Here is a 27,599-nt window from a genome sequence, read left to right on the forward strand (position 1 = left end):
CCACAGCAACGCAGGATCCAAGCCGCATCTGCGACCTACACCACAGCTCACAGCAACGCCAGATCCCTAACCCACTGAGCGAGGCCAGGGATCCAGCCCGCAACCTTATGGTTCCTAGTTGGACTCATTAACCACTGAGCCACGACGGGAACTCCCAACACACGTTTACTAAATTGCTGGATTTAGTCACCTGCTCCTGGTTGTGCTGGTAGAGCTGGCTGGCTACCGAAGCTGCTACCAGGGAGCTTCCTCCTGCTGCGTGTTGGAGAAGAGGCCGGGCAGGGGATCTTCAGCTCGCTCTCAGGTAGTGCTGGAGTCCATACAGTCTAGCTGGCTGCCTGGGCACCGGGCTTAGCACTTGCTCCACACGTGGAGCACAAAGACGTAGGGTCCGCCCGGCCCAGCCCGGCCCCGAGGCCACACCTTTGCCCCTGGGCCGGGTTTGGAAGGCCACCTCTCAGGGCAGCTGTGACCTCGGTTTCCTGTGACGTCTCGTCCCCCCCACCCCGAGAGTCGGAGTTCTGGGAGCTCACGACCGAAACAGCCCTCAGAGCCCCCGTTGGCCGTTTCGCCCCCAGGACGTGTGGCCAGGTCACTCGGAGAGCATCTTGGGACTTCCCTGTCTTCTGTTTGAAGAATCGAGGGCGTCTGCTGTTGAGAGACGGTCCCGTAACGATTTGAGGTTACCCCCGGAGATGTGTCGTGTCCCCTGGTGTTGCTGAGAGCCGGTCTAGACCAGTGACTTCACTTAATACCTGAACCCGTAAGAGATAAATACCATTCCTTTGTGAGCAGCCCGTGCCACGCGTTGTGCTCCTTCCCTGCTCTGCCATGCGGTGTGCTCCGCCCCGGTCCTCCGCGGCGGGGGCTCTCTTTCCCGTCTCTCTGACATCACGGGGGCGGCCAGGTCACTTGTGTTTTCAGAAGCTAAGCTTCCTCTAGCCTCTCGAGGGAACTTGCCCCAGATTGCAGTCAGAATCAAGGCCTCCTCTCTGCTGTTCTCTGCAACCTCCGATTCCCACCGTTAAGCCCTAACAGCCCTCCTGTGTCACCCAGGCTGCCCTTGTCAGTCAGCTGTTCACGCTCCCCTTCCAGGCTGCAGCGCTCCAAGGGCAGGATCTGCGTCCGCCCCCGTGCCCGGAATGGCACACACTTGCTTGTGTGCAAAGCGGGGCCGGACTGCCCAGCTGATGATCAGGGGGTCAGCCAGGCCTCAGCTGGCTCTCCCTCCCAGGCTGTAAGATGATGTGCCTCCCGCCCCAGCCCCTGGGCCAGCCACATCACTACTCCTGTCCCGAGGCTGTGTGGAGACCCCATCCACTTCCACGAGTGATCAGCGTCACAGGCCCTGGGGACACGGGCGTGTGTCGGAACTGGTAAATGTGTCCGCGTGGCCTGTCGATGGCTTCCCGAGCCAAGGCTGCGTCGCTGGCCTCCAAGGAAAGCGTGGGAAGGACTTGAGACAGGTTCAGTCTAAGAATGTCAGACGCTCTCAGCAGTTGGCTGGAGCGTTTGTTCAGATTCCACTCGACTTGACAGAAGTGGAGCCAGCCGTCCAGGCATCGGGGACGGTGGCATCATAGTGGAGAAGAGGCAGGCGTGTGGCCATCTGACCCTCCCAGACAACTCGGAGGGAAGAAAAGAGGTTTGGGTTTCACACTGAGTTTAATCTTCATTTACCCAAAGCCTTTCTGTAATTCTAACACTCACAGAAAGAGGGCTTAACGGTCGCCGTCTGAGATCGTGCGTGTTAAGGGTGCAGAGCTAAGTCACTGTTTTCGTTGCTCTAACACAGCAGTTCTCAGAATGGGATCTTAGGGCTCTGTGAGTCAAAACCATATTTGTATTAATATTGAGACATTGTTTGCCTTTTTCACTCTCATGAGTGCACAGGGGAATTTTCCAGAGGCTCCCTGGCCTGTGTTGACATTGTCACCGTGACAGCTAAGGAAATGTGTGCTCGTTTTTAAAAATTCTGAGTTTTCATTTCAAAGAAGATAAACATAAATAGGCCTCACCTACATGAACAGAAGCTTTTGGCATCCTCCCTAACTTACATGGGTACCAAGGGGTCCTGAGTCCACAACTGAGAACCACCTCTGTGAAACACTCAGTTGCGTGACTGTTCTACACAGCAGGTGGGGCTAGGCTGGGTCAGCACCCAGATCAGGGCGGCAGCCTCCCTGGGAGAGGGGACGGCGCTGGGCTGCAGGGGCTCCTGGAGCTAAGCAGCTTTCTGAGGCCACCTCCCACTTCCTGGACGGAGGGGTGGCGTCGTGGGGACCTGCTTCTCACAGGCGTGAGATGTTTCAGAATAAACACGTGAAGCTCGGAACATAACATTAAGCCTGCTCCGGGCCTGTTGCCATTAAGAGGAAGGTCACCGTGCAGGTGGGTCACTCACTACCCAGGGGGATGGGCCCAGGAGGTCTGGCCGTGGCTCCCTGGTCAAGTTCGTGCGCAGAGAAGGCGGTGAACGTCCTTCCCGGTGTGAACTGTGTGAGGCGTGGGCGCCCGCGGCCCCCCCAGACGGGCGCTTCCTGTTTACTCTGTTCACTCGGAATCGAGTCACCAGGAAGCATCCAGGATGGGACGGCCCACGAGACCACCGGCCTGAACTCCTCACACGCAAAAAAAATCAGCATCAATGAAAAACAGGAGGAAAAAAAAAAAAAAAGGCCTAACACTCTAGCTTAAAAGAGTAAGTAAGCAGCCAACCAGAATAAACATAATGCATGGGTGGTCCCTGGATCCATAAAAAAATCAAAGCATTTGGGGGAGATGTGGGTAACTTTACTATGGGCTCCGTATTAGGTTTATTAGTAAATTACTACCTTTCTGAAATGGAATAACGGTATTTAAGGTATATAATGGAATGTCTTTATTTTAAAGACATGCAAACTAAAAACCTTAGGATTGGTGTATCACGACATCTCCAGCTTTCAGATGGTTCAGGAAAAAAAAAGGCATAAGGAAGAGAAGTCACACGTGGTAACCATGCTTTACCCGGAAGCAGAAAAGCCCTTGTATCGTGTAGCAGAAGGTGGGGTCTGCAGGCTGGCCCCGCATGAGCCACAGGATGCTGGGAGACGTGTCCCCTTTACTTCACCCTCACAGGTGAAGTTACTTCCAGGTAGTTCTCAGCTCTGACAGGCCGTGACTCCGTCTCTGTTGCTCAGTCACTGTGCCCTCATGCACAGCGTGGTGCCCTGGCTCCCCTGGACTGTGGGCCTTGAGGAGCAACGGGTGGTCCAGACTGAGGGCTGGGGACACTGTGCGCCGGCCTGAGCTGCTCCCTCTGTGCTGTGTGCTCTGCACCCGGCCCGGGGCGCAGCAGGCTGTTGCCCCCGAGGCCCGAGACCACCCCATCTCTTCAGTAGGCCATCCAGTTTCTGAGGACTCGGCATGAGGATATACCTGTACACAGTGTGTTCTCAGCAAAGGGGGGCCTCCTTGGTGTGTTCGTTAAGTCAGTGCTGGAAAAGCAGGTCCCCTCCCTCACTCCCACCCCAAAGAGTCCTTGAAGGCCGAGAAACACGGTACCTGGCAGATCAGGCACACCCAGAAGCACCGTTCATGCAAAGACATTCAGACATTCGTTGAGGAGTTCCCGCTGTGGCACGCTGGGTAAAGAATCCAGCTGCGGCGGGTGAGGAAGAGTGCACTCCAGGGGACCCTCCAGGGCTGACCCTCCCGCAGAGCGGGGCGGGCCCTTTCCTGGGGCCCTGGGCCCAGGCCAGTCGGGGGAACAAAATGCACCTTCAGAGGCAGCAGCTGGCCGCGTGGGCCCTCGCTGCGCAGCAGGTCCACCGTCCAGCGGGCCGGGAAGCCCAGAAGTGGCTGGTAACCGCTGCCGCCGCCCCCGCCACCATGGGCAGCTGCGCCCTCGGGGAAGAGGGAGTGAGGCTGTAAATGGACCGCCCCCGCGGGCAGCTGGCCCCGTGCACTTCTGCAGAGTCAGGTATTCAGCACAAAATGGGGTAGTGTCGACCGCCTGCCAGGGGGAAAGCAGGAGTCCCTGTCCCCAAGGAGCCTGCCGTCGCGCAGACGGTGAGAAGCAGGACTGAGCACTGCGGGCAGAGGCAGAGGCGCGGCACTGTGGGAGCTGCTCCCTCTTCCCACGGGTCGACGGGCTGCGCGGTTTGCGGGGTTTCCAGCCGGCCTCTCGCGGTTGGTCCTGCCGCGCTCTGGTCCCTTTTGGGCTTCACGTCCTTTCACCATTACGTTATGAAATTACACTCTGTCCTTCAAATGTTTGTAGTAAATGCCTGGAAAAGCTCCAGAAGGTATTTGTAGATAAGACAGGGCTTCGGCGGGAGTTCTCTGGTGGTCTAAGGGTTAGGATGCGGTGCTTTCACCACTAAAGCCCAGGTTCAATCCCCGGTCTGGGAACTGAGATCTCACATCAAGCCACTGCGCACCACAGCCAAAAAGGAAAAAAGAAAGGGCTCCGTGTTGTGCACAGGAAGGGATGTGCTGTCCCTGCAAGCCAGTGACAGGCTCAGAAACCTCATTTCCGGTCACACAGGGAGCAGTGTGGGTGAGAGGCCAGTAGCTGGTAGGACACGGAACCTACTGTCAGGCATAGACGGGGAGAGGCCGAGTGACCGCAGGGTGCCTTCACTGTGGGCGTGTGAAGGTTTCCTGTGAATTGGTTTTTTTGTTTGTTTGTTTTTGTCATTTATTTTAATTTTTAAATTTTTTTCAGAAGTATGTTCACTGAATTCTTTCTCCTCTTTTTAAATTCTTTTTATTGTTATTTCCCCCAACACATTTTTTTTCCCCACTGTACAGCATGGGGACCCAGTTACACATACATGTATACATAATTTTTTCTCCCACTGTCGTGCTGTGTTGTATCTAGACATAGTTCTCAGTGCCACACAGCAGGATCTCATTGTAAATCCATCCCGTGAGCGAGAGTTTGCATCCGTTAACCCCAAGCTCCCAGTCCCTCCCACTCCCGCCCCCTCCCCCCAGGCAACCACAAGTCTATTCTCCAAGTCCATGAATTTCTTTTCTGCGGAAAGGTTCGTTTGTGCTGTATATTAGATACCAGATATGAGTGATATCATATGGTATTTGTCTTTCTCTTTCTGACTTATTTCACTCAGTATGAGAGTCTCCAGTTCTATCCATGTTGCTGCAAATGGCATTATGTCGTTCTTTTTTATGGCTGAGTAGTTTTTCATTGTGTATATACACCACATCTTCCTAATCCAGTCGTCTTTTGATGGACATTAGGTTGTTTCCATGTCTTGGCTGTTGTGAATAGAGCTGCAATGAACATGCGGGTGCATGTGTCTTTTTCAAGGAAAGTTTTGTCTGGATGTGTGCCCAAGAGTGGGATTGCTGGGTCATATGGCAGTTACATGTATAGATTTCTAAGGTACCTCCATACTGTTCTCCATAGTGGTTATACCCTATGAATTGGTTTCATCCAGAAATGCATCTGTGCTTTCTCATGGCAAGTCTGCAAAGATCTGTGAGTAGGTTTCGCAGCTGTGTGCACAATGTTTGCTTATTTTTACTTTTGCCTTTTGTCTTTTTAAGGCCACACCCACAGCAAATGGATGTTCCCAGGCTAGGAGTCAAATTGGAGCTGCAGCTGCCGGCCTACAGCACAGCCACAGCAAGGCCAGATCCTTAACCCACTGAGCAAGGCCAGGGATCGAACCTGCAGCTTCACGGTTCTTAGTCGGATTAGTTTCCACTGTGCCACAACAGGAACTACAATAATAAATTTTAAAAAGGAAGTATTTGTTTACCAAATTAACTTCCTCAAATAACTGATTGAGATAAATGAAGTGTATGAGGCCTGTGAAAATGCCTGTGGTGTAGAGTTTGCCAGTTTATCCACTTAGAGATGCTGAGAAGACAGTCGAATATATGGAGCTCAGAGGCAATGTCTAGATTACATAACAATCAAAATTTTATTAAAACAACGCAGCCTAAGAAAATACTTTCATGACTGTATGTGGTGATGCATACTAACTAGACTTAGAGTGGTGGTCTTTTTGCAATATATGCAAATATTCAATCATTTCTGTACACCTGCAACTGATGTAATATGTCAGTTATATCTCAAAGTAAGAAATAATAAAGTAAATAAAATGCTGACTCCTGCAAGACAAGACAAAAATCCCAAAGGGATCATAAGACAGATCTTAACTAAACAAGTATTTTCTTGCATTTAGGTTTTGTTAGTGGTATTAGCAGAAACAGACGAGCACTATTCAAATGGGGGGTGGGAATAGGGATTTTTGATTAACCACAAGTTCAGTTTGAACCTAACGTGCTAAAAAAAAAAAAAACAACAGAAAGGGAACCTGCAGCTCTGATTACAATTTAAAACCTCATGATTGATGTTTGAGCACATACCAGCGGCAGGCTCAGGGGTGGGCACCTTACTGTGTCATCTCCCTAGAACGGCCCCGAAAGGTGTTGGGAGGGTGGTCCCCGGGTCAGCCCCAGCCCCCAGTGCTGTGGCTCTGTACGTGCCTGCTCTTCTTGCCTCCCCGCCTCTGCTGGCTGCCGGCCTCCCCCGCCTAGGCGCCCACATCCCCTTCCTGAGGCTGCCTGGGGTTGGGAGCGCTTCAGCTTTAAGCCCACACAGCGTTTTCTCCAGAAAGCTCCCCCCGCCCCTCCGCCCCGCCCCGGCTGAGCAAGGTGTGTAAGTAAGGCTTGTCTTATTTCCTGAGTAGCTGTGAGCTCGCTGAGGGCAAGGCTCTGCAACACTGCGTGTTTTTGACTCACTGGCGCCTGTGCTTCTCAGACGGGGAGCACCGCCCCATAGTAGGACCCAGACACTGGGAGAACATGTGGCAGATGGGGACATGCCAAAGCAGAGTGACCAGGGGCGGGCATGGGGGCTTGTCAAGTGATTGAAGGATGGAAGAGCTGAGATGCTTCTTGGCTTGTCCACGGGACCGTCACAGGTGCCCAGGACACCTCTGCAGCTCCAGAGGGCAGGGAGCGAGTGCCCCGCAGAGCGGGCAGGGCTGGCTTACGGCCTGGGATGGCACCGCAACAAAACGGGCTGCTTCCGAGAGCGATCCGTGTCCCCCCCCCCCACCCCCCCCACCCCCCGCTACCGGCAGCCCCATCCAGAGGTTGCTGTGCACATGGGGCTGCCCTAGGAGGTGCGTTGCATTGAACGGGACGGGGTGCGGGTCAGCTCCAGAGCACTCCTCACAGAGAGCCTTGGTCAGGCACCTGCTCTGGGCCAGGTTCTGGAGACAGGCTCATCCCTGCCCTCAGGGAGCCTGTGCTGTCACAGGATGTGTCACTTTGGGTCTTCCAAGAAGCGGACACCGAGACCCTGCAGACGGTTGCACCCTGCAGATGGTCCATGAAGGTCGAGGGGCGGGAGGGCCTGAGACCACAGCCCACTGCTGACAGAGTCGGCGCCCTTCTGGAGCCAGGGTCTCCCCCAGGGAGGAGCCCCATGTGGCCCTGGCTCTGCCACCTTTAGTCCTGGGCGGGGAGCAGCCCAGAGGATGCAGCCTCAGGGCAGATGGGGTGGGCATCCGGAGAGGCTCTGCTCCCAGGATCTGCTCCTGCAGGAGGTGAAGGCACTTCCCCACAGGGATCGTCAGCCAGTTCCTCTCTGGGTTTACTCCTCCACAGTCATCTCAAGGCTTCCGTGTTCATGGCAGCAAGTGGTAGAGCTGCGACCTCAGCTCAGATGCCTCTGACTTCAGTCTGGGTTCTGTCAACACACTGCACGGTGTCTCAGGGTCTCTCCGGGTCCTGAGAGGGTCTGGGGCCACAGCTACATGCCCAGTGTCACTGCTGCCAACAGGCATCTCAGCAGAACTGAGCCAGCTTAGCCGGTACCCTGCTGTCTGGTCTGTCTACATTGCGATGGAAGCGCAGCTTTTTGGAACCACAGTCTGCCTGGTTCTCCGTACAGTTTACCTCTTTCCTACCAGGCTTTGTGAAGGTGGGGCCCCAAAGACTGGGGAGGGGGCGCTGTCCTGCTCATACTCCCGTAGAAGACAGTGGTTTCAGGCTCCACCCCGCAGAGAAGGCCAAGCATGGTACCGTGTGTGTTTTTCTTTCCCCCCCTCCCCGTGTAACATGGCTCTTCGGGGGAAAACCTTCCTCTTTTGCTCATCACCGATTCCTCCTTAATTATTTGCTCTCATGAATCATGAGAAAAAAGGTGTAGCTCAGTGGCCCAACAGAAGCCATGTGATTCACTCCCAGTACATCTGTCCCCAGACAGAGCCCTCAGCGCAGGCTTGGACAGCTGATGTCACGTGTCCCCCAGACTCCTGTCCCCCCGGGGCCAGCAGCAAGACGGAGAGGGAGCAGGGTGGGCTTCCAGGGTGCTTGGAGGGCTCTGGCGCGTTAGCTCATTGTCTGGACGGCATGGATTGGGGTAAGTGAAGGGCGGGGCGTGAGGCCAGGTTTGTCTGTGCACCGGACCCAGAGTTGTTGTCAAGGTCATGACCACCTGTCCAGGGATCGCCACGTCTCGAAGTCGTGAGGAGCCGGGTCCGGGGAAGCCCAGCCGTCGGGGCCTGCAGGCTCTGACCGCGTGCGCCGCATCGAGGTTCCCTATCACCGAGGGCCAATCATAAAAACCACGAACCTGTCACCCTGTAACCGCGGGGACTGGGGACAGGAAACTTCTTTGAATATTTTGTCCCCCTGCCCTCTTAACTGCGGTGCAGTGAACGCAGTGTGACTTTCCCTGGCTGCCTGCTCTCGCCGTCGTGCTTGCCATCAACGCACACCCACTCACTTCTGTATAAAGTGGCCCGGACTTGCAGGGCGTAAACTTTTTGTTTCTGCTTCTTCAGTCGTGTTTACCTGGCACCTCTGTCGATGCCAGCCCCTGGGGGCCGAGGAAGTTCGCGTTTAAGGTTACTAGGCCGCTGTGTACATAGGAGGCCAGTGGGCTTCGAGAGACTTCTCCGAATGCCATGGCAGGGGTCATGCACTGATTGGGGTGATGGCTGTTTTCTCTCACCGGGTGTTTCTTTTGCTTCTTCCCTGGTTTTAAACATCATATTCTGAACAGGGAAGTTGCTTGGAAATGTCTTCAGTGAAGTAGGTGCAGCCACCTCTTTCCGCGGATCCGGTCACTCTGTTCTTTGGAAGATCATCTGTCGTGTTATTGTCTACACAGCCTGTGTGACGCTGCACTTCCATAAAAGCATAAATTGAGCATCTTTTGGATGTCCTGAAGAATATCATCTGTGTCTTGGATTCTAGAGTCAGACAGAACTGGTTGGAAATCCCACACTTAATCACTGAATACCTGTGTGGATTTGTATACATCTTTCCGAGTCTCTGAGCCACTCTTTTCTCATCCGCTAATGGTGGTAATAAGCAGCCACTTCTAAGTCATGAGGCTTAGGTGCTTAGGGCGCCGTCTATTGAACGCCATGCCTGGAGTGTTGCAGGCAGTTGGCAGGTTATACTTGTAATTCCTTTCTCATTCAAGCACCTCTTCCCCTGAAAGCAAAGCTGTGGTTTCTCCCGTGCTGTCGGAACCTTCGGTACAGAACCGTAGTTAGAAGCTCTGGCAACTAGGTTTCTTTGTGTAACAGTTGGCCTGTGTTCCAGAAAAGGCCAAAGGCAGCATCCGTTGCAGCCCAGGCTGATGCTTATGTCTTCTCTTGCCCTGCAGTGAACAGAGTATCTGCCAAGCCCGGGCTTCCGTGATGGTCTACGATGACACCAGTAAGAAATGGGTTCCCATCAAACCTGGCCAGCAGGGATTCAGCCGGATCAACATCTACCACAACACTGCCAGCAACACCTTCAGAGTTGTCGGGGTCAAGCTGCAGGATCAGCAGGTGGGCACATCCACAGGCCTGTGACACGCACACGCACACACCCTCGCGAAAAGAGGTCAGAGAGGAGTAAGGTCACGATTTAGGGTCCCAAGGTCCAGGTTCAAGGTCCAACTCCATTTCCTCCCACCCCAAGGTACAAGCCCTTGAGGAAACGGTCCTTTCTGAACTTCAGTTTTCACATCTGTCTTCTAGAGACATTCATCCACATCCCGCATACCTCACTGTGTTCCCGTCTTATTAGCACGTAAATAAAATAGGAGTTCCCATCGCAGCGCAGTGGTTAACGAATCCGACTAAAAACCATGAGGTTTCGGGTTCGATCCCTGGCCTCGCTCAGTGGGTTAAGGATCAGGCGTTGCCGTGAGCTGACGGGCAGGTCACAGACACGGCTCAGATCCCGTGTTGCTGTGGCTGTGGTGTAGGCCGGCAGCAACAGCTCCCATTCAACCCCTAGCCTAGGAACCTCCATATGCTGCAGGTGCGGCCCTAGAAAAGACAAAAAAAAAAAAGAATATAAATAAAATAATAGATGTGAAATAGCTTTAAAGAATATACTCTACAGGAGTCCCCCTGGTGGCTCGTCAGGTTAAGGATCAGACATTGTCACTGCTGTGACACAGGTTCAATTCTTGCCCTTAGGAACTACCGCATGCCGCGGACACAGCCAAAAAAAATATACTCTACAAATGTGTCAGTATTATTCTGTGCCTACGTAGAATAAGTAAGTAATTCTACATAATAAGTAGAATAAGTAAGAATACGTAGAATAGGGAGTTCCCATCGTGGCACAGTGGTTAATGAATCCGACTAGGAACCATGAGGTTGCGGGTTCGATCCCTGCCCTTGCTCAGTGGGTTAAGGATCCTGCATTGCCATGAGCTGTGGTGTAGGTCGCAGACACGGCTCGGATCCCCCGTTGCTGTGGCTCTGGCGTAGGCTGGCAGCTTTAGCTCCGATTCGACCCCTAGCCTGAGAACCTCCCATATGCAGTGGGAGCGGCCCAAGAAATGACAAAAAGACAAAAAAAAATACGTAGAATAAGTAAGTAATTCTACATAAGTAATAGAGCTGTGAAGATCTCTGGCCCACCAGCCCCTTAAGTCTTACTTTGGAAGGAACATCAAGATGCTTTGAGGGAGTTCCCAGTGTGGCACAATGGGATCAGCAGCATCTCCGCAGCCCTGGGATGCAGGTGGGTTAGGGATCTGGTGTTGCCGCAGCTGCGGCTCAGATCGGATCCCTGGCCCAGAAACACCATATGTCTCAGGGAAACCAAAAACAAAGAAAAAAAAGAAAGAGGGAAAAAAAAGTGAAAAACAAAACTTTAAAAAGAAAAGGGGAGTTCCCCTCGTGGCTCAGTGGTTAACCGACCCTACCAGTATCCCTGAGGACACGGGTTCTATCCCTGGCCTCACTCAGTAGGTTAAGGATCCAGCGTTGCTGTGAGCTGTGGTGTAGGTTGCAGACGTGGCTCGGATCCCACGTTGTTGGGGCTGTGGGGTAGGCCAGCAGCTACAGCTCCATTTAGACCCCTAGCCTGGGGACCTCCATATGCCGCGGGTGTGGCCCTAAAAAGACCCCCAAAAAAAAAAGATTTGGGATTCTGGGGTCATTTCTCTCCTTAATAGCACATCACGCAAATCAGATGCGTTTGCGGGTGTACCTGGGAGTACCAGGTGCAGATAAGTGCCAGGAGGTCCGCCTGTGTCGGGGTGGTCAGAATGCTCCACGGTGCTGCGGGCTGCAACAGACACCGGGCAGGGGCTTGTGTGGCTTAACCCCGGGACTTCTCTCCCTCCAGCCCCCTTCTTAGGATGTTTTTAGCCATGAAATGAACAGATCTGTAGTTGAGCATCTGTGAAAACCTCTACCTTAAATAGAGTCTCCTGGCCTTTGTCAGTCAGGCCTCGGTGGAGCTGAGCAGCAGGTTCGCTGCTGTCTCTGCGAGAATCGTCGTGTCAGCAACTAGGAAAGAGAACAGAAACCTCAGACCCTATTTTTAGCATGTTGCCTATTGAATGGGCTTCTGCTTTGGCCAAGATAGTCCAATTCCATTTCACATTCTTGTGGCTAAAAGGGACCCTCTCACTTCAGAGCCCCTGATAAAGGTAGTCTGTCCAACCCAGAAGGTACCTCCAGGGACACCCCCGGCCCTCGTTGATGAGCCTTTCTGCTACGGAGATGACTCTCAGAACCTTCTAGAAGCTGCTTCCCTGTTCTTCCAGTTCACTGATTCTGGCTCTGCCTTTCAGAGGCACCCAACACCACACACTGCAGGAGATGTAACACCTTTAGCCCCAAGTACGGTGACAACCAGAAGCCTCTTGTATGTTTCCCCAGCGCCCGTGGATGGGGGCTGGCGGGACAGGTCCACCCTGGTACTCGCCCCTCACCTCAGCCCCATCGCCTAGGGCAGTTCCTGCCTCCTTGCAGATGTTCCTGGAGTGGCTGCTTGCATTGCGACCAGGCTTCCATTCCCGCCATGCCTCTCGTTGCCCTGCAGGGCACCCTGGCAGGGTGCCGTGGGGTTCTGGCAGGGACTCGGGACGAGAACCGGATTTCCCGAAACCAGCACGCTCCTGCTCGCGGCACTGCGGCCCCTCACGGCCTCCTCCGGAGGCCAGCGCGGGGTGGGCGCATTCGGGAGACCTTCTCCCCGTCCAAGGGCGGGCAGCCGTCCTCAGCCGTCCTCCGCGCTCCTCCGGGTTGCCTCTAACCTGGAGCTCTTGTGGGGCCTGACAGAGAGGTTCCCACACCCCCTTCCGCTTGGAGTGGCACGTTCCACTGCCAGGCCCCCAGGACGTGCTTGAGTCTCCCCGGTCGGGGGCCTGTAGGCGGAAGCCATTCTCAGCCAGTGGGGTGTTGCAGGCCAGGCGGGAAGCCTGTCCAGAGGCGCTCGGACGGCCTCAGGGAAAGGTCGGGTTTCACGGGTCTCTTTCCAGTCATTGTGGATTAAAGGTCAGACCCCTTGTGAGAGACAGGGGTTCTCAGTCTACACCCGGAGAGGGCCATCTCACACGCTCGCTGCTCTTTACGGCTCACCGAGCGCCCTCTGTGTCTGATGGTCCAGTCTCCCTGGTAACCCCACGAGGATAATGGCGCTCGCGTCCTCACCCCCATCTTGCTGAGCAGGTGGACATAAAGCCTGGGGACCCCTTGTGGGGAAAGGGCTGGTAAGTGACAGTGTCACCAGCCAAGGTCTAGCGGAACCTCACATCGAAGGTGCGAGCCCTGCTGTGCTCTCAGCCCGCCGCACCTCCCCCTCGTGTCGGGACCCGCTCGGAGGACCACAAACTGGAGTCTTTAAGAGGGAGGGCATCCAGACCCGTGAGAGGTCCGGAAGCAGCATGGGGACACCTGAAGAAGGAGCAAGAGACACTTACTTGGAGGAGGGAAAAACCGAGAGGGGCCTGGCCACAGTTAGCAAGTCTCCCAAGGGCTGCCGTGCGCAGGGAGCTCTCACTTCTTCTGCGAAACCCCTAGAACAGAACTCGGAGGACAAGGTGGGCCCCCTGATGAAGCTGCCGGGCACCACGGTGAAGATGATTTGACCTCCGTGAAAGGAAGCACTTTGTCACAAGCGCTCGGGGGAAGGCAGAACGCTTGCTCTGCGCGCAGGCCGGCCGTTGGCTCACCTGGGAGGACACGGCAGGTTAGGATGAGGTGACTGCGGAGGCCTTTGCCAGCCTCCTGTGGGGTGTAGATCCAGGTGAGTTTGGGAGACTCTTCTCCACTATCAACTTCTCTTTTTCTGGTCTTTTTTGTCTTTTTAGGGCCATACCCATGGCATATGCAGGTTCCCAGGCTAGGGGTCAAGTCGGAGCTGTAGCCACCGGCCTACACCACAGCCACAGCCACGCCAGATCCAAGCCACGTCTGTGACCTACGCCACAGCTCACGGCAACGCCGGATCCCTAACCCACCAAGCGAGGCCAGGGATCGAACCCGCATCCTTGCGAATCCTAGTCGGGTTCGTTAACCACTGAGCTGCAGTGGGAACTCCTCAGCTTCTTTCTTCGTAAAGAGCTCTTGACTGTTCTTGTGCAGAAGCCTCAGAAACAGGCTCGACAGTCTTTGGAGTTGCAGTGCCTCCCTTGAACAGGAAGGAAGCTCCCACTTCTTCCCACACTCCCCAAAATAAAACACGCACAAGCATTATAATTGTGGGCTCTTATGCAAAAAGGGTCTATTCTGGAGTTCTCTCCGTGGCACAGTGGGTTAAGAATCTCATTGCAGTGGCTTAGGTCACTGTCAAGGTGTGGGTTTGATCCCTGGCCTGGCACAATTGGTTATGGATCCGGTGTTGCTACAGCTGTGGCTCAGATTCAATCCCCGACCCGGGAACTTCCATGTACCATGGATGTGACCATTAAAAAATAGGTTTATCCTTCAGCACCTGTCTAGATTAGTCCTACCAAAGCTTGGAGAATTATGTTTAAAATAAAGCTATAAGGACACAAGTTGAGAGTAACAGAGTGAAAAAGTTACATCTTACAGACATTAACCGAAAGAAAATGGTATGACTGCGTTAATATCATACCAAATAGACTTTACGGCAAGAAGTGTTACCAGAGATAAAGGACCTTTGTAATGATAAAAAGGCTTAATTAAATAGGAAGACATAACCATCGTAAATGTGTAGGCCTCTCATATATCTTCAAAATATATAAAGCAGGGGGGAGTTCCCTGGTGGTCCGGTGGAAAGGACTCAGTGCTTTTACCACTGCAGCCCAGGTTGAATCCCTGGTCTGGGAACTGAGATCCCACAGTAAGCCACTGCACTCAGTGGCCAGAAAAAAAAGTGTTTTAACTAGAAGTTCCCTGGTGGCTCAGTGGGTTAAGGATCTGGCATCACTGCTGTGGCACAGGTTTGATCCCCGGCCTGGGAATTTCCACATGCTGGAGGTATGGCCAAAAAATATTAAAAAAAAAAACAAAATATATAAAGCAAAAATAGACAGATCTAAAGGGAAAAATAGAGAAATCTAGAAGTGTAGTTGGAGATGCTAGTCATGCCTACAAGAAACTGACTGAACAAGCAGAGGGAAATAAGCAGGCGTTGGAAGTCTGAAGAGCATCACTGGCCAACTCAACCTAGTTTATGTTCATGGGAACTAGAGCCGGCCTCAGCACTGCCAGGTGAACCCTGAGCATTTACCAACGCAGACTGTCTGCCAGGTCATAAAGTCAGTCCCAACCAATCGAAAGGGATTAGAATCGTACAGTTTTTCTTTGACTACAGAGGAATTAAGCCAGAAATCAGCGGAAGGATAACTAGAAAATAACCAAATGTTTGAAATCAAGCGTTATACTACTAAATAAGTCATGCCCTCCCCCCAAAAAAAATCACAGTGTAAATCAGAAAGTATTTTGAATAGAACAATAATGAAAATGCAGTTCCCATGGTGACTAGTATCCGTGAGGACATGGGTTCGATCCGTGGCCTCACTCAGTGGGTTAAGGATCCGGTGTTGCTGTGGCTGTGGTCTAGGTCGCAGATGAGGCTCGGATCCCGCGTTGCTGTGGCTCTGGCGTAGGCCAGCAGTTGGGGCTCTGATTGGACCCCTAGCCTGGGAACCTCCATGTGCCCCTGGTTCGGCCCTAAAAAGAAAAAAAATATATATATAGCCTAGATAGACCCACACATATCCGATCAGTTCATTTATGACAAAGGCACCACTACACTTAGTGGGCAAAAGATGGTCTTTTCAATAAATGATAGCAGAACAGTCAGATAATAATATAAAAAATTAGCTCAGACTATAGCCCTAGATTAATTCAAAACCTATCTAAATATGAAAAGTAAATCAGGGAGTTCCTCTTGTGGCTCAGCAGAAACAAACCCAACTAGTGTCCATGATGATGCGGGTTTGATCTCTGGCCTTGCTCAGTGGGTTAAGGATCTGGCGTTACTGTGAGCTGTGGTGTAGGTCACAGACTCAACTCGGATCTGTGTTGCCGTGGCTGGGGTGGAGGCCGGCAGCTGTAGCTCCGATTTGACCCCTAGCCTGGGAACCTCCATATGCTGTAGATGCAGCCCTAAAAAGCAAAAAAAAAAAAAAAAAAATTTAATTTTTGAGAAAAGATGAGAGACCAGCAAAGAACCCAGAGAACTTCTAGAACAGCTTAATCACACTCTCTCAGTCTAATGGCCAAAAATCTCCAAAAGTAGAGAATTTCTGAGGATTTCCAGGTTAGAACTAGGACCAAGAAGAGAATGATGGGAAGAAAGATTTCAGTTCATTACATGGGCAGTCAGAAGCAGCTCAGAGTCCCAGGCTATAGCCTTGACCTGTTGTTTTTTTGTTTTTTGGGGGTTTTTTGGCCCCACCTGTGGCATACCGAAGCTCTCTGGCCAGCAGTTAAATCTGAGCCACAGCTACAGCAACACCAGACTCTTTGAGCCATGGTGCCAGGCCGGGGATCCAGCCCGGACCTCTGCAGGGACCCAAGCCACTGCGGTTGGATCTTTCATCCACAGTGGGAACTCCGGGCTTGGCTTCTAAATTCCCTTCTCCCCTTCCTTACTGTGTAACCCTGCACACGTCACTTGCTCTCCCTGGGCCTCGGTTTCCCCAGCTGTGGAAAGGGAGGGTCGAGGTCTGTCCTCGGTCTGGTCTCTGAGTTCCTTGCCCGGGTCTTCTGACCGCACTGTTGCCATACTCTGGATAGGCATCAGCCTCCCGCAGTTCCCACCCTCCGAAGTCCCTGCAAGGACGCAGCCAGCCAGAGAGCTCCGAGTATAGGATTCCACATCTCATTTCTCCAGAACATCCCCTCAGATACCCGGAGGCAGGAGTCGAGATGCACTGAACGGTGTCCCTTTAACCCGCCTCACTACCCCTCCCCCGTGCTCGAGACACCGTGGCTTCTAGACCTTCAGTTTAAACCATGTCCCTCTCACTTGCTCTGGTTTGTTAATGTCCACTGAACGTGCAGCACCAAAGCCAAAAACCACTTGAACACGGAACTTCTGGTGCAGAAAGGAAGAGGCTCCTACCTCCCTGGTCCTGGTCCCCACACCGCTGCTAACGAGTCTTCTCATCTTGAGAGTCGGGTTAACCGCACGTCACTGTGCGTCTCTTCGTGGGTGTGTGCGACGAAACCGCCAGCCCTTTTTCTCGTGATCTAGAGCTAAACTCAGAGAGAGAACCACCCCAGGACCCTGGGTCTAGATGTTGCCAGGATGGGATGTAGTTAGGAAACGGTTAGGAGGAAGTTAGGAAACGGTTAGGAGGAAGTTAGGAAGCGGTTACGTTTCTTGAGTTAGTTTAGCATGTAGTGTGGACAAGCTCCCTCTCTCACTCGCTCATCCTCTGTTCTCACCCTAGGACAACCCAATCCCCCCTCCTTGGAAAAAGCTCTGGATGTTGCCCATATTTGCTGTCCTCCGGCCTTCCTTTATCCAGCAGCTGCAGGCAGTGGGGGCCAGTGGGGGCAATAAGTCAGCCCTGGCCAACAAGTGGCATGGCATGGCCATGTCCTTGTGTACCTCTGAGCCTTTTCCCGAGCCCACCTTCCTTACTGGGGGACAATAGAATGACCGTCTCCAGGTTCAGATCACAAAACCCCGGAGCCTCAAAGCCAGAGGAGGTCTGAGAAAGCGGCTTGCAGCTCTCCCCAGCAGGATCCTTGCCTGGCGTCACTGGCAGCAGCCCATGCAGCCTTATCCAGACCACCTGCATGTCTCCGTCTCAGGACCTTAACATTCCTCAGTGAGCACTTGTCAACATCCTGCTGTGTGCGTGTTAAGTGATTTCATGTGCATAATTTCTCTCATTCCACCCCCTGTCCCCACCTCTGGCAACCATCTGTCTGTTCTCTGTAGCCACAAGCTTTGAGTCCACGTACAAGAGAGATGACACGGTATTTGTCTTTCTCTGTCTTACTTATTTGACTTAACATAATACCCTCGAGACCTATCCATGTTGTCACAAGTGGCTAGATTTAGTTCTTCTTCATGGCTGAATAGTATTCCATTGTGTATATATACCACAGTTTCTTTATCTATTCATACATCAGTTGAACATTTAGGTTATTTCCATATCTTGGCGATTGTAAATAATGCTGCATGGGAATGCTTATATGTTTTTGACTTAGTTTTTTCATTTGCTTCAAGTAAATACCAAAAAGTAGAATTGCAGGTTCATGTGGTAGTTATGATTTTAATTTTTTGAGGAACTTCTGTCCTGTTCCCTATAGTGGCTGCACCAGTTTACTTTCCTTTCCCCCCAGCAGCGTGGGAGGGTCCCCTGTTCTCCACATCCTCGCCAACGCTTTATTTCTTGCCTTTTTGGTCACGGCCATTCTGACCTGCGTGAGGTGGTGTCTCCTTGTGGGTTTGATTTGCAGCTCCGTGGTGATTCGTAACGTGGAGCCCCTCTTCTCGTATCTGTTGTCCATCTGTATGTTTTCTTTGGATAAATACCTATTCAGATCTGCTGCCTATTTTTAAATGGATCGATTGGTGTTTTTGCTATTGAGTAATACAAGTTTTTAAATAGATTTTTAGATATTAGTCCCTTATCAGATAAATGACTTGCAAATCTTTTCTCCCATTTGGTAGGTTGCCTTTTCATTTTGTTGATGGTCCCTCCTTTGCTGTGCAGAAGCTTCATGTTTGATATAGTCCCGCTTGTTTATTGTGGCTTTTGTTACTTTTGTTTGTGGTGTCAGATTCAGACCTGTGTCAGGGAGCGTGTTTACCCCTTTTATATTTCCTTCCAGGAGCTTTATGGCTTCAGATCACATATGTGGAGATTAAACAACATCCTACCAAACAACCAGGGAGTTGAAGGAGAAATCAAAAGCGAAATTTTATATGCTAGAGGCAAACAAAAGTGGAAGTATAACTTAACCAAATATGTGGGGCGCGGCAAAAGCAGTTCTAAGAGAAGTTCCTAACAAAAATGCCTACCTCAGGGAACAAAAAGAATGCCTCAAATAACCTAACTTTACACCCCAAGGAACTGGAAGATGAACTAAAGAAGCCCAACGTCAGTGGAAAGGAGGAAATAACAAAGATGCGCTCAGAAGCAAATGAAACAGACTAACAAGACAATAGAGAAGGCTGGTGAAACGAAGAGCCAATTCTTTGAAATTATAAACAAAGCCGGCAGGCCTTTAGTTGGAGGAAAAAGAGACAGGACTCTCTGTGCTCACGTTGAAATGTCCGTACCACCCAACAGATTCAATTCCAAGGGCATTTTCACAGAAATGGAACAGTAATCCTGATATGTGTATGGAACCACGAAAGACCCTAAATGGCAAAAGCAGTCTTGAGAAAGAACAAAGCTGGAGGCATCACATGCCCTCATTTCAAACTGCGTTACAAAGATACGGAAATTAAAACAGCATGGTAGTGGCATAAAAACAGACACGTAAATCAGCAGGACAGAATGGGAACCTGGTAATAAGCCACACAGATGGGGTTTGTTTATTTACGTCAAAGTTGCCAAGAACATGAGGGAGAATGGGCTCTTCAATAAATGGTGTTGGAGTTCCTGTCATAGCGCAGCAGAAACGAATCCGACCAGGAACCATGAGGTTGCAGGTTTGATCCCTGGCCTCGCTCGGTGGATTAAGGATCCAGCATTGCTGTGAACTGTGGTGTAGGTCCCAGAGACGGCTCAGATCTGGCGTGGCTGTGGCTGTGGTGTAGGCTGGCAGCTGCAGCTCTGATTCGAGCCCTAGCCTGGGAACCTCCATATTTTGTGAGTGCAGCCCTAAAAAGACCAAAAAAAAAAAAAAAGAACCAGTAAAAGGTGTTGAGAAAACTGAATAGCCACGTGCAGAAGAATGAAAATGAGTCCTTTTAACTAATACCCCATTTATCAGTGCCCTCTAAGTACTAGACACTATGCAGAGGCATGAACATGAATTAGAATAGACTCCTGCCCTGAGGATCTCGCATCCGGATGTTTCCAGAAGATGCATGTCACAGGGCGACCTCTGTGGAACCCCCTGGGGCCTGTAGAGCCAGGCCTACCCGCCCCACTTTATAATCAGAGAAACTGAGCTCCCGGGGGGTGCAGCACCACCCAGGGTGATGTGGCTGGGAGGGGGGGCCCGGGAGGGACCCAGGGAACCCGCCTCCCCGCTCAGGCCTCGCGAGTGGAGGCCGTGCCCACACAGCGCCATTACAGTGAAGTAACCGGTTTTCAATCCCTTGCCGTTCTGTCCATCCTCCCGACAGCTGCCGGGTCCGCTTCGCGCCTTCTGACCGCAACCCCGTCTCGCCGACCTCGCGGGGCCCCAGGGGACACCGTATCCCTGCCCCGCAGCAGCTCCCTCCGGCTCACTTACCTTTTATTTATTTACGCGTGGTCCTCGCTCTCTTCCCCTTCAGGTCGTGATCAATTATTCAATCGTGAAAGGGCTGAAGTACAATCAGGCGACGCCAACCTTCCACCAGTGGCGAGACGCCCGCCAGGTCTACGGTCTGAACTTCGCGAGCAAGGAGGAGGCGACCACCTTCTCCAACGCGATGCTCTTCGCGCTCAACGTCATCAACTCCCAGGAAGGAGGTGAGCGGGCTCTGCCGGGGCCCCACGGCCGCGCCCGCGTGCCCGTGCCCATGCCCGCCGGGAGGTGGGCGAGCGCCGAGGTCTCCCGGACGCCCTGGGCCCGGGTGTTTGGTGGTCGGCGTCCCGCTTCCATGGTCCAGACCCGCACTTGGCAGAGGACACGCTCTTAGCAAACATCCCCTGGGTGTTGGAACTGGCTTGGGAGAGTGGACAGGGCGTGAGGAAATGGAGTCCTTCCCCTCGAGGCCCCGGTCCCTTGGAGTGACCGGTTCATCGTCTGCTCTCTGCAACTGAAAGCGCCAGGCCGGGCAGGGTCTAGGGACCACAGAGAGGGAAAGAGGGACCTGCCACTCGGGGACGCCCAAGGAGCCTTCGGCGGGTGGGGGCGTCTGGGCTGGGGTGTTGGAGGTGGGGGCGGGCGTCCCAGGCCCCAGCAAATGCAGAGGCCCCTGGGGTGAGGCCCAGCAGGGAAGGGGTCCCAGCAGGGAGGGGGCCGGACAGGGCTGGAAGGGGGCGGGTTGCACGTCCAAGGGCTCCTGCCTGGAGGAGTCCGGTGGGCATGCTACTGGGCGTAGACGGTTAGGGAGGGGTGGCGAGTGGTGCCAGCAGAAGCGTCACTGCAGGGCGGGAAAAGCAGAGGAGCCAAAGCACACGTGGCTTTTCTCGGAAATTGGTAACGTCGGCGTCCTTACGGGAGGATGGGGGCCTCCCGGGCGGCAGGCGGCGTGATGGCCGGGAGGGTGCTGCACGTTGCTAGAGGGCGCCCCTTGGCAGAGCACGGAGGCAAGACCAGGCTGCAGGGCGAGCCGCCAGCTTGCGTCCTGCTTCTGAACGCCCTCGCCGAGGAGCCCGCAGACCAGGCCCTCGTTTCTCTGTGCTTCATGTTCCTCGTCTATCACGTGGGGGAGAAAAGTCATCTGTGTTTAAATGAGCTGGAAGGTAGGATGTGAGCACGGTGCCTGACATGGGCAGATCACCCGGTCCCAGGGTTTGGGACTGCTGCTCCTCTCGTTGCTGCTCCCACCAGACGTGGGGTGGGAGGAGGGGTGCTTAGGACCTGGAAGGAGGTGGCTGTTCAGAGTCTGCTGTGCCTGATACGTTGGAGCTGCGGGGCCCAGTTTAAACCCGAGGAGAGTTTTTAAGTAAACGAAGAACACGCTTTGAGGATGCTTCCGTAGGTCGTACTCCAGTGCCTGTAGACGCCTTTCCCTCCAGGAAAGGGCCCCCGGGTTTGTGGATTTTCTGCCGAGAACTCGGGATGTGTGGCCAGGGACCATGGCAGTGCTGACTGACGGTAGTTCCTAAAACATGGCAGCAGCAAATAAGTGTGTGTTGAACTGTCTTTCTCCACCCCAGAGCCTTGCGCTTGATGGTGGAGGGAGCTGAGTGAAGGTCTCCCATCTGAGCTGCCCCATTTGGTCCAGGATGTGAGAGTTCGGCTTGGTTTAATCTGCGCACAGACATGTGAGGGGCACACACACCGAGAGGGTTTAATTTAACCAAGAGACTGGCTCAGAGCAGCTGCAGCTACTGGTTGTTGTATGAACTTCACCGTAGAATCATGAGATCCGTTCATCCAGCCCTCGTTCTCAGGCAGGAAGGCTGTGACCTGTTATGAGGAAATACCTTCTCAGTGCCAGGCAGAGACTCGGATTCAGAGCCCGGACCTCCTCCGACCCCCTCGGGTCTGCATGATGCCTCAGCTGGGGTCGGGGAGGGCGGGTGGCCGCAGGACAAGAGGGTCCGATTGGAGACTTTGATCGTCGGTAGCACTTGCCCATCCCAGTGCGAGGCCTTCGGTGAAGGGGAGACCTGGCTCCACGAGACTGATGCTCTTTCTGGGGTGTACCTCCTGCACCACTGAGAAATCTGGAGTGTGAGCTCGGTGAGCTTCCACAGATGTTCACGCAGGGCCCCTGCCAGGTCCTGCCAGAGGCCACATCCTTCTGCCCCTCGCCTAGGATGGCAGAGTCACTTCTGTGACAGCAGAGCACGTGTCCCTGTGTCGGGGCTCCGTGTAAGTGGGTCACAGAGCGTGCAGCTTGGCGCCCGATGCTGTCCCCGACATCACGTCTGAGGGACTCGTCCCGGCACCATGACCGCGGCTGCCGAGCGCCAGTCCTTGGGGTGGCTGCGCCCCCGACCCCGAGGCCCCACCTCCAGCCGCCAGCCGACACAGCCACCTTCGATGTTTTCTACCGAATCCCGTCCGGGGTGGGAGATTCTGCTCGCCTCCCCCGTGGGGGGCAGTTGCTGTGCAGTGGGCCCCTGACCAACGCAGCTTGGACCTGCATGGCCCACTTACACTCAGGTTTTTCCAGTGAACACGTCCGCAGTGCAACCTCGTGTGCAGTCGGTTGAATCTGTGGTCGCAGACCCGGGGCTCTGGAGGGCTGGCTGTGAGGCTCCACCCAGGTTTTCACCTGCGCAGAGCGTCAGCGACCCCCGCGTAGGCGTTCAGGGGTCAGCTGTGGTGAAAAAGCATTTGGAGGCAGTGAGGTGTTTTGTTTTGTTTTTTCTTTTTTAGGGCCACACCTGTAGCATAGGGAAGTTTCCAGGCTAGGGGTTGAATCTGAGCTGCAGCTGCCAGCCTGCACTGCAGCTCATGGCAACGCCAGATCCTTAACCCACTGAGCAAGGCCAGGGATTGAACCTGCATCCTCGTGGATCCTAGTTGCGTTCGTCACCACTGAGCCATGACGGGAACTCTTTCTTTTTGTTTCTGCTGCTTTGGCTGCCCCACGGCATGTGGAGTTCCCCGGCCAGGAATCAGGTCAGAACCGTAGTTGTAACCTAAGCTACAGCTATGGCAACACCAGATCCTTAACCCTCTGTGCCAGGCTGGGGATCAGACCTGTGTCCCAGTGCTCCCAGGATGGCACCAATCCCCTTGCACCACAGCGGGAACGCCCAGCGAGATCTTATCGCTCTGCTCCCCGTGGCCTTGGGATACTAAACCCTACTCCCTAGGGTGGTTACGAAGATTGAAGCTCCTAGCGTGTCGTGCCTGGTATGTGGAGAGAGCTCAGACGTGGTCTCATTGAATTTGCTGATCTCCCGAGAGCTTCAGCATCTGTGCTTGCAAAATGGGTCGTAAGTCCCACCTGTGAAGTTGTGGAGAGGGTTCGGTTGCCCCCGCAGCGCCTGGCACCTTGTCAGTGCCCCCCGCCCCGGCGTGTCCTGTTCTCTGCTGGGCATCGGGGGCTCCTTGGCTCGGGCCTTCCTCAGCCTTTCCCTCCTCCTCCCTCCTCCCGTGTCAGTGACTCCAGGCGGCCTCAGGGTTCTTCCAAACCTGGCAGACACGGGACCCACTCACAGACAAACCTGGAAGCAAATCCAAGCAAACCATGGTGCCCAGGACTTCGTACCCAACAGCTTTCACGCCCGCTTCTCATACCTGCTTCTCCCCACAGCCCTGGAGACAAGTCCCGGGCCGAGAGGGAGCGCTCCCCGCAGCACAGGCCTAGGACTGTCCTGCCCGCGCGGCCGCCCGCTCTCCAGCTCAGGGCGGCGCCTGGACGCCCTTCTTTCTTCGTCCCCTTCCCGCCACCCTGGAGCTCCTGCCCAGCCAGGCCGCCTGCCTTATTCTGGGAAAGAATGGGCGCGATGGAGCGGTTTTGTCGCCTGACCTCTGCGGGGAAGAGATCTGTTTTGCTGACCCCGTTCCTTGGTCCCCATGGGAAGACCTGTCTCCCGACGCCAGGCCTTTGGGTTCTCCATCCTCACTTCAGGCTGGACCCGGGGCACCTAAGAAGGTTAAGTGACGGTCCTGGTGCCCGGAGGCCTCGGTGCCCCCTTCTGCCCCAGGAAGGTGAGCGGAGCTGGCCTGGGCTTCCTGGGGCACACAGGGCTCTGGTCCCGGGGTTGTCTCGGCGGACAGACAGTCAAGTCCTGGGTGCCCGGGGCTGTTCCTGTCAGGCTGACATCAGGAGGTAGTTTGGGGGGCGGAGAGGAGTGGCGGCAGCTCCCCGTGCTGGCAGCGCCTCCCGGGGGCTCTGGTCCCTGCGGGGGTGCGGGGCTGGCGCCAGCGCCCCAGGACAAGGTGTGACGGCCACGCGTCATGCATGTGCTCCAAGTGGGCCTTGTGGCCGAGTTGGATGACGCATAGAGTGGTGGTAGTGATAACCGCAGCATCCAGACTTTCTCCTCAAAGCCTCGGCTTTTGTTCTCACCAGGAGCCTCGCACACATGCTCCCCCCGCCCCGCCCCGCCCCCCGACGGAGCAGCCCGGGCCCAGCGGCCGCACCTTAGCTGGCTAAGGAAGTACTTCTCTGCACTCAGAGTGCTTACACGTCAGCTTCTGTTTCCTGTCGCTCGGCAGGCAGCTCCCTCTGTGCACATTTACTCCGACGGGGCTTGGGATTAAAGGAAGTGCTGTGTCTGCCAGATCTTCGTGGGAACTGAGACTTAAACTTAAGGCTTCTGGCTTGAAACCCAGCGTTTCTCCTGCAGCTCTGCGCTGCCTCAGGAGGAGGGAGGGAGGGACAGCAGGCCGGAGCCCAGCCTGCCCCGCAAGCCCAGGCGGTCTTCCGCTTTGCAGATCCAGGGCAGCGGAGTGAGGGTGGCTCACAGCACGTTGCAGCCACTCGCAGAAGCAGGACAGAGGACACAGGCCTCGGGTCAGTGGGTCTGCGTGGTCCGGGCGCCCGGCCCAAGGCCAGCTGCGGAGATTGCTGCCTGGGCTCACTCTGGCTGCCGCCGTCGGCGGGCACCACCGCCCTCTGGTTGAAGCTGCCAGTCAGGCGGAGGAGGAGAGTTACGGGCTTTGCCACCCAGCCCAGCCCGGCCTCCCTCCCCCGTCCTCCATTGTCTTGGCAAACAGCAGCTCACACTTCATTAAGTGCTTCCTCCCAAGCCTGCTTCTGACTCGCCGAGTGACTTTAAACAGGTCACTTCTCTGTGCCCCTCGGCGTCTCCGTCTCTGTGTTTACTACCTAGAGTCGCGTCCGTAGGTCGGAGAGATCCCCTGGCCGTTCCTTCATCTGGCTCCTCAAGGGAGGGAAGGGGCCTAGGAGTTGGGAGACGTCGCTGCTTCAGGCTCTCGGGTGTCCTGGTGCCTGTTTGTGAAAGTGGTTCCCTGAATGATCCACTCCGGTAACAAGAAGAAATCAGAGGTGTAGACAGGCAGTCCTTCACTCGGGCACATTTACAATAAGTTTAAAGATGGGAAGGATCGGGAGTTCCCGTTGTGGCGCAGCAGTGAACGAACCTGACTGGTATCCATGAGGACGCGGGCTCCATCCCTGGCCTTGCTCAGTGGATTAAGGATCTGGCATTGCTGTGAGCTGTGGTGTGGGTCGCAGACGTGGCTCGGATCCCTAGTTGCTGTGGCTGTGGTGTAGGCTGGCGGCTACAGCTCTGATTGGCCCCCTAGCGTGGGAACCTCCATATGCCACGGGTGCAGCCCTGAGAGAGACCTGGGAACCTCCATATGCCGTGAGAGCGGCCCAAAAATGGCAAAAAGATAAATAAATAAATGAGAGAGAGAGAGAGAGAGAAAAGACAGAGAGATACTTTAGTCAAGGCTTTTTTCCCCCCAAACTTTTCTTTGACTTTTTGGGCTGCTTCCCTGGTTCAGGGGGACTGATGGGGGGCTCTGCGGGGGGCACAGACTCTGGCGAGCACGACCCAAGCACAGACCTTGGCTGGTCGTGCCAGCCCCTGCCCGGGCAGCTGCAGGCAGCCCTCAGCCTGCACATCCCCCCGCCCCGGGCCTCGTCTTTATCCACAGCAGCCCTGGGGCAGCTGCCTTCCCACCAGGCTGTCCCGCTGGGGGAGGACTGATGTAACCTCAGTCCCAGGTTCCCCAGAACTAGCGCCCGGGAGGCGCACGCGGGAGCTCGGGAAACAGCCTTTTGACCTGAATCTCAGCAGCCCTCAGAGGACCCCAAGCTCTGGTCTCCTGGTCCCAGCGCCACACCACACGTGTGGCCTCGATCAGGCACAGGGGCCCTTGGGGGCCTCAGCTTCCTTCCTCATCTGAGACATGCAGCGCCCGTGGTCCTTGAGTGGTGCCAGGTGACCTGCTCAGGTGAGGAAGGGGCGTGGGGGCCGGGAGACCTGGTGCTGGGCCGGCCGCGCTGCACCCCTGCACGCAGCCTGGGCAGGTCACCGCCCTCTTCTGGGCCTTGGTTTCGTCATCTGTAAGGCGGGTGGCACACCTGCATCACAGCCCGAGGCTGCGAGGGGGTGGTGGGTATGGACAAGGACGGGGCCACTCGGCCGCAGCGTCTGGAATCCCCTCGCCGCCGCCACTTCACACGTGGCTTCAGGCGCGTCTCTTCTCCTCACAGGGCAGCGTGGCAGGGAGGTGGCGCTTGGCGCTGGAGGAAGAGGCGGGAGCACTGGCCACAGGGCTGTGTGCGGGCAGCTGTGCGGTCAGGTTCTGTCCCACACATCCCACCAAACACACGGGCTGAGGAACTTAATTCTCTCAGCCAGAGCCTAACTGTGTTCTAGAAAAAAGCACTCCTTTTCCTCTCTTAACAGTTTTAACATGTGCTGATCTTTCCTTTTTTTGTTTGTCGTTTTTGGGCTGCACTTTGTGCACATGGAGGTTCCCAGGCTAGGGGCTGAATTGGAGCTGCAGCTGCAGGCCTACACCACAGCCACAGCAACGCAGGATCCTTAACCTGCTGAGTGAGGCCAGGGATTGAACCCTCATCCTCATGGATACTAGTCAGGTTCATAACCCATGGAGCCAACAGGAACTCCTACATGCTGAATTTTCTAGAAATGCAGCGACCAGTACTTCAAAAGAAAACTGTGCTTTCGTTTGTAAGTGTTCCTAGAGTTGCTTTCTGTTTTGGCAAATCTTACCTCCGGCGGCATCACTCAGGAGACTTTGTGAGCCCCGTTGGCTCGGTGTCTGTCGGTGGCGTTGGCTGCGAGTCTCCCGTAGGTGTGGACAGCGCCCGTCGTGGTCGGCAGAGCCTCGCACGGCGCCGCGTGAAGTGCACAGTACACATCGCGTCTCTCGTTTCCCTCCTTTGTTATTTTTTTCTGACATAGTACGTAGGTTGTGTAATCTGTGATTTCACTTCAGGATAGCACGGGACACTGCAAAATGCGTGTAGTAGAGAAAGGGGCCCTTGGGTTTGGAGGCTGGACTGGAAGTTCTTTATTTTTTTATTTTCTTTCATGTCTCTTGTCTTTTTAGGCCCGCATCTGCGGCACATGGAGGTTCCCAGGCTAGGGGTTGAATTGGAGCTACAGCTGCCGGCCTGCACCACAGCTCGTGGCAATGCCGGGTCCTTAACCC

General features: G+C 54.5%; 1 protein-coding gene across 9 annotated transcripts in view; it reads left to right on the forward strand.

Annotated features, from left to right (window-relative positions):
* Positions 1-27,599, forward strand: part of EVL (Enah/Vasp-like) — a 136,754-nt gene that overhangs the window by 72,673 nt on the left and 36,482 nt on the right. For all 9 annotated transcript variants that reach the window (XM_047797177.1, XM_047797175.1, XM_047797174.1 and 6 more), the window contains exons 2-3: positions 9,644-9,812; positions 20,161-20,338. In XM_047797177.1, coding sequence (XP_047653133.1) covers positions 9,644-9,812; positions 20,161-20,338 — 347 coding nt within the window. The remainder of the gene's footprint in view (positions 1-9,643; positions 9,813-20,160; positions 20,339-27,599) is intronic.

This window comes from Phacochoerus africanus, chromosome 9, assembly GCF_016906955.1.
Source record: "Phacochoerus africanus isolate WHEZ1 chromosome 9, ROS_Pafr_v1, whole genome shotgun sequence".
Taxonomy (NCBI): domain Eukaryota; kingdom Metazoa; phylum Chordata; class Mammalia; order Artiodactyla; family Suidae; genus Phacochoerus; species Phacochoerus africanus.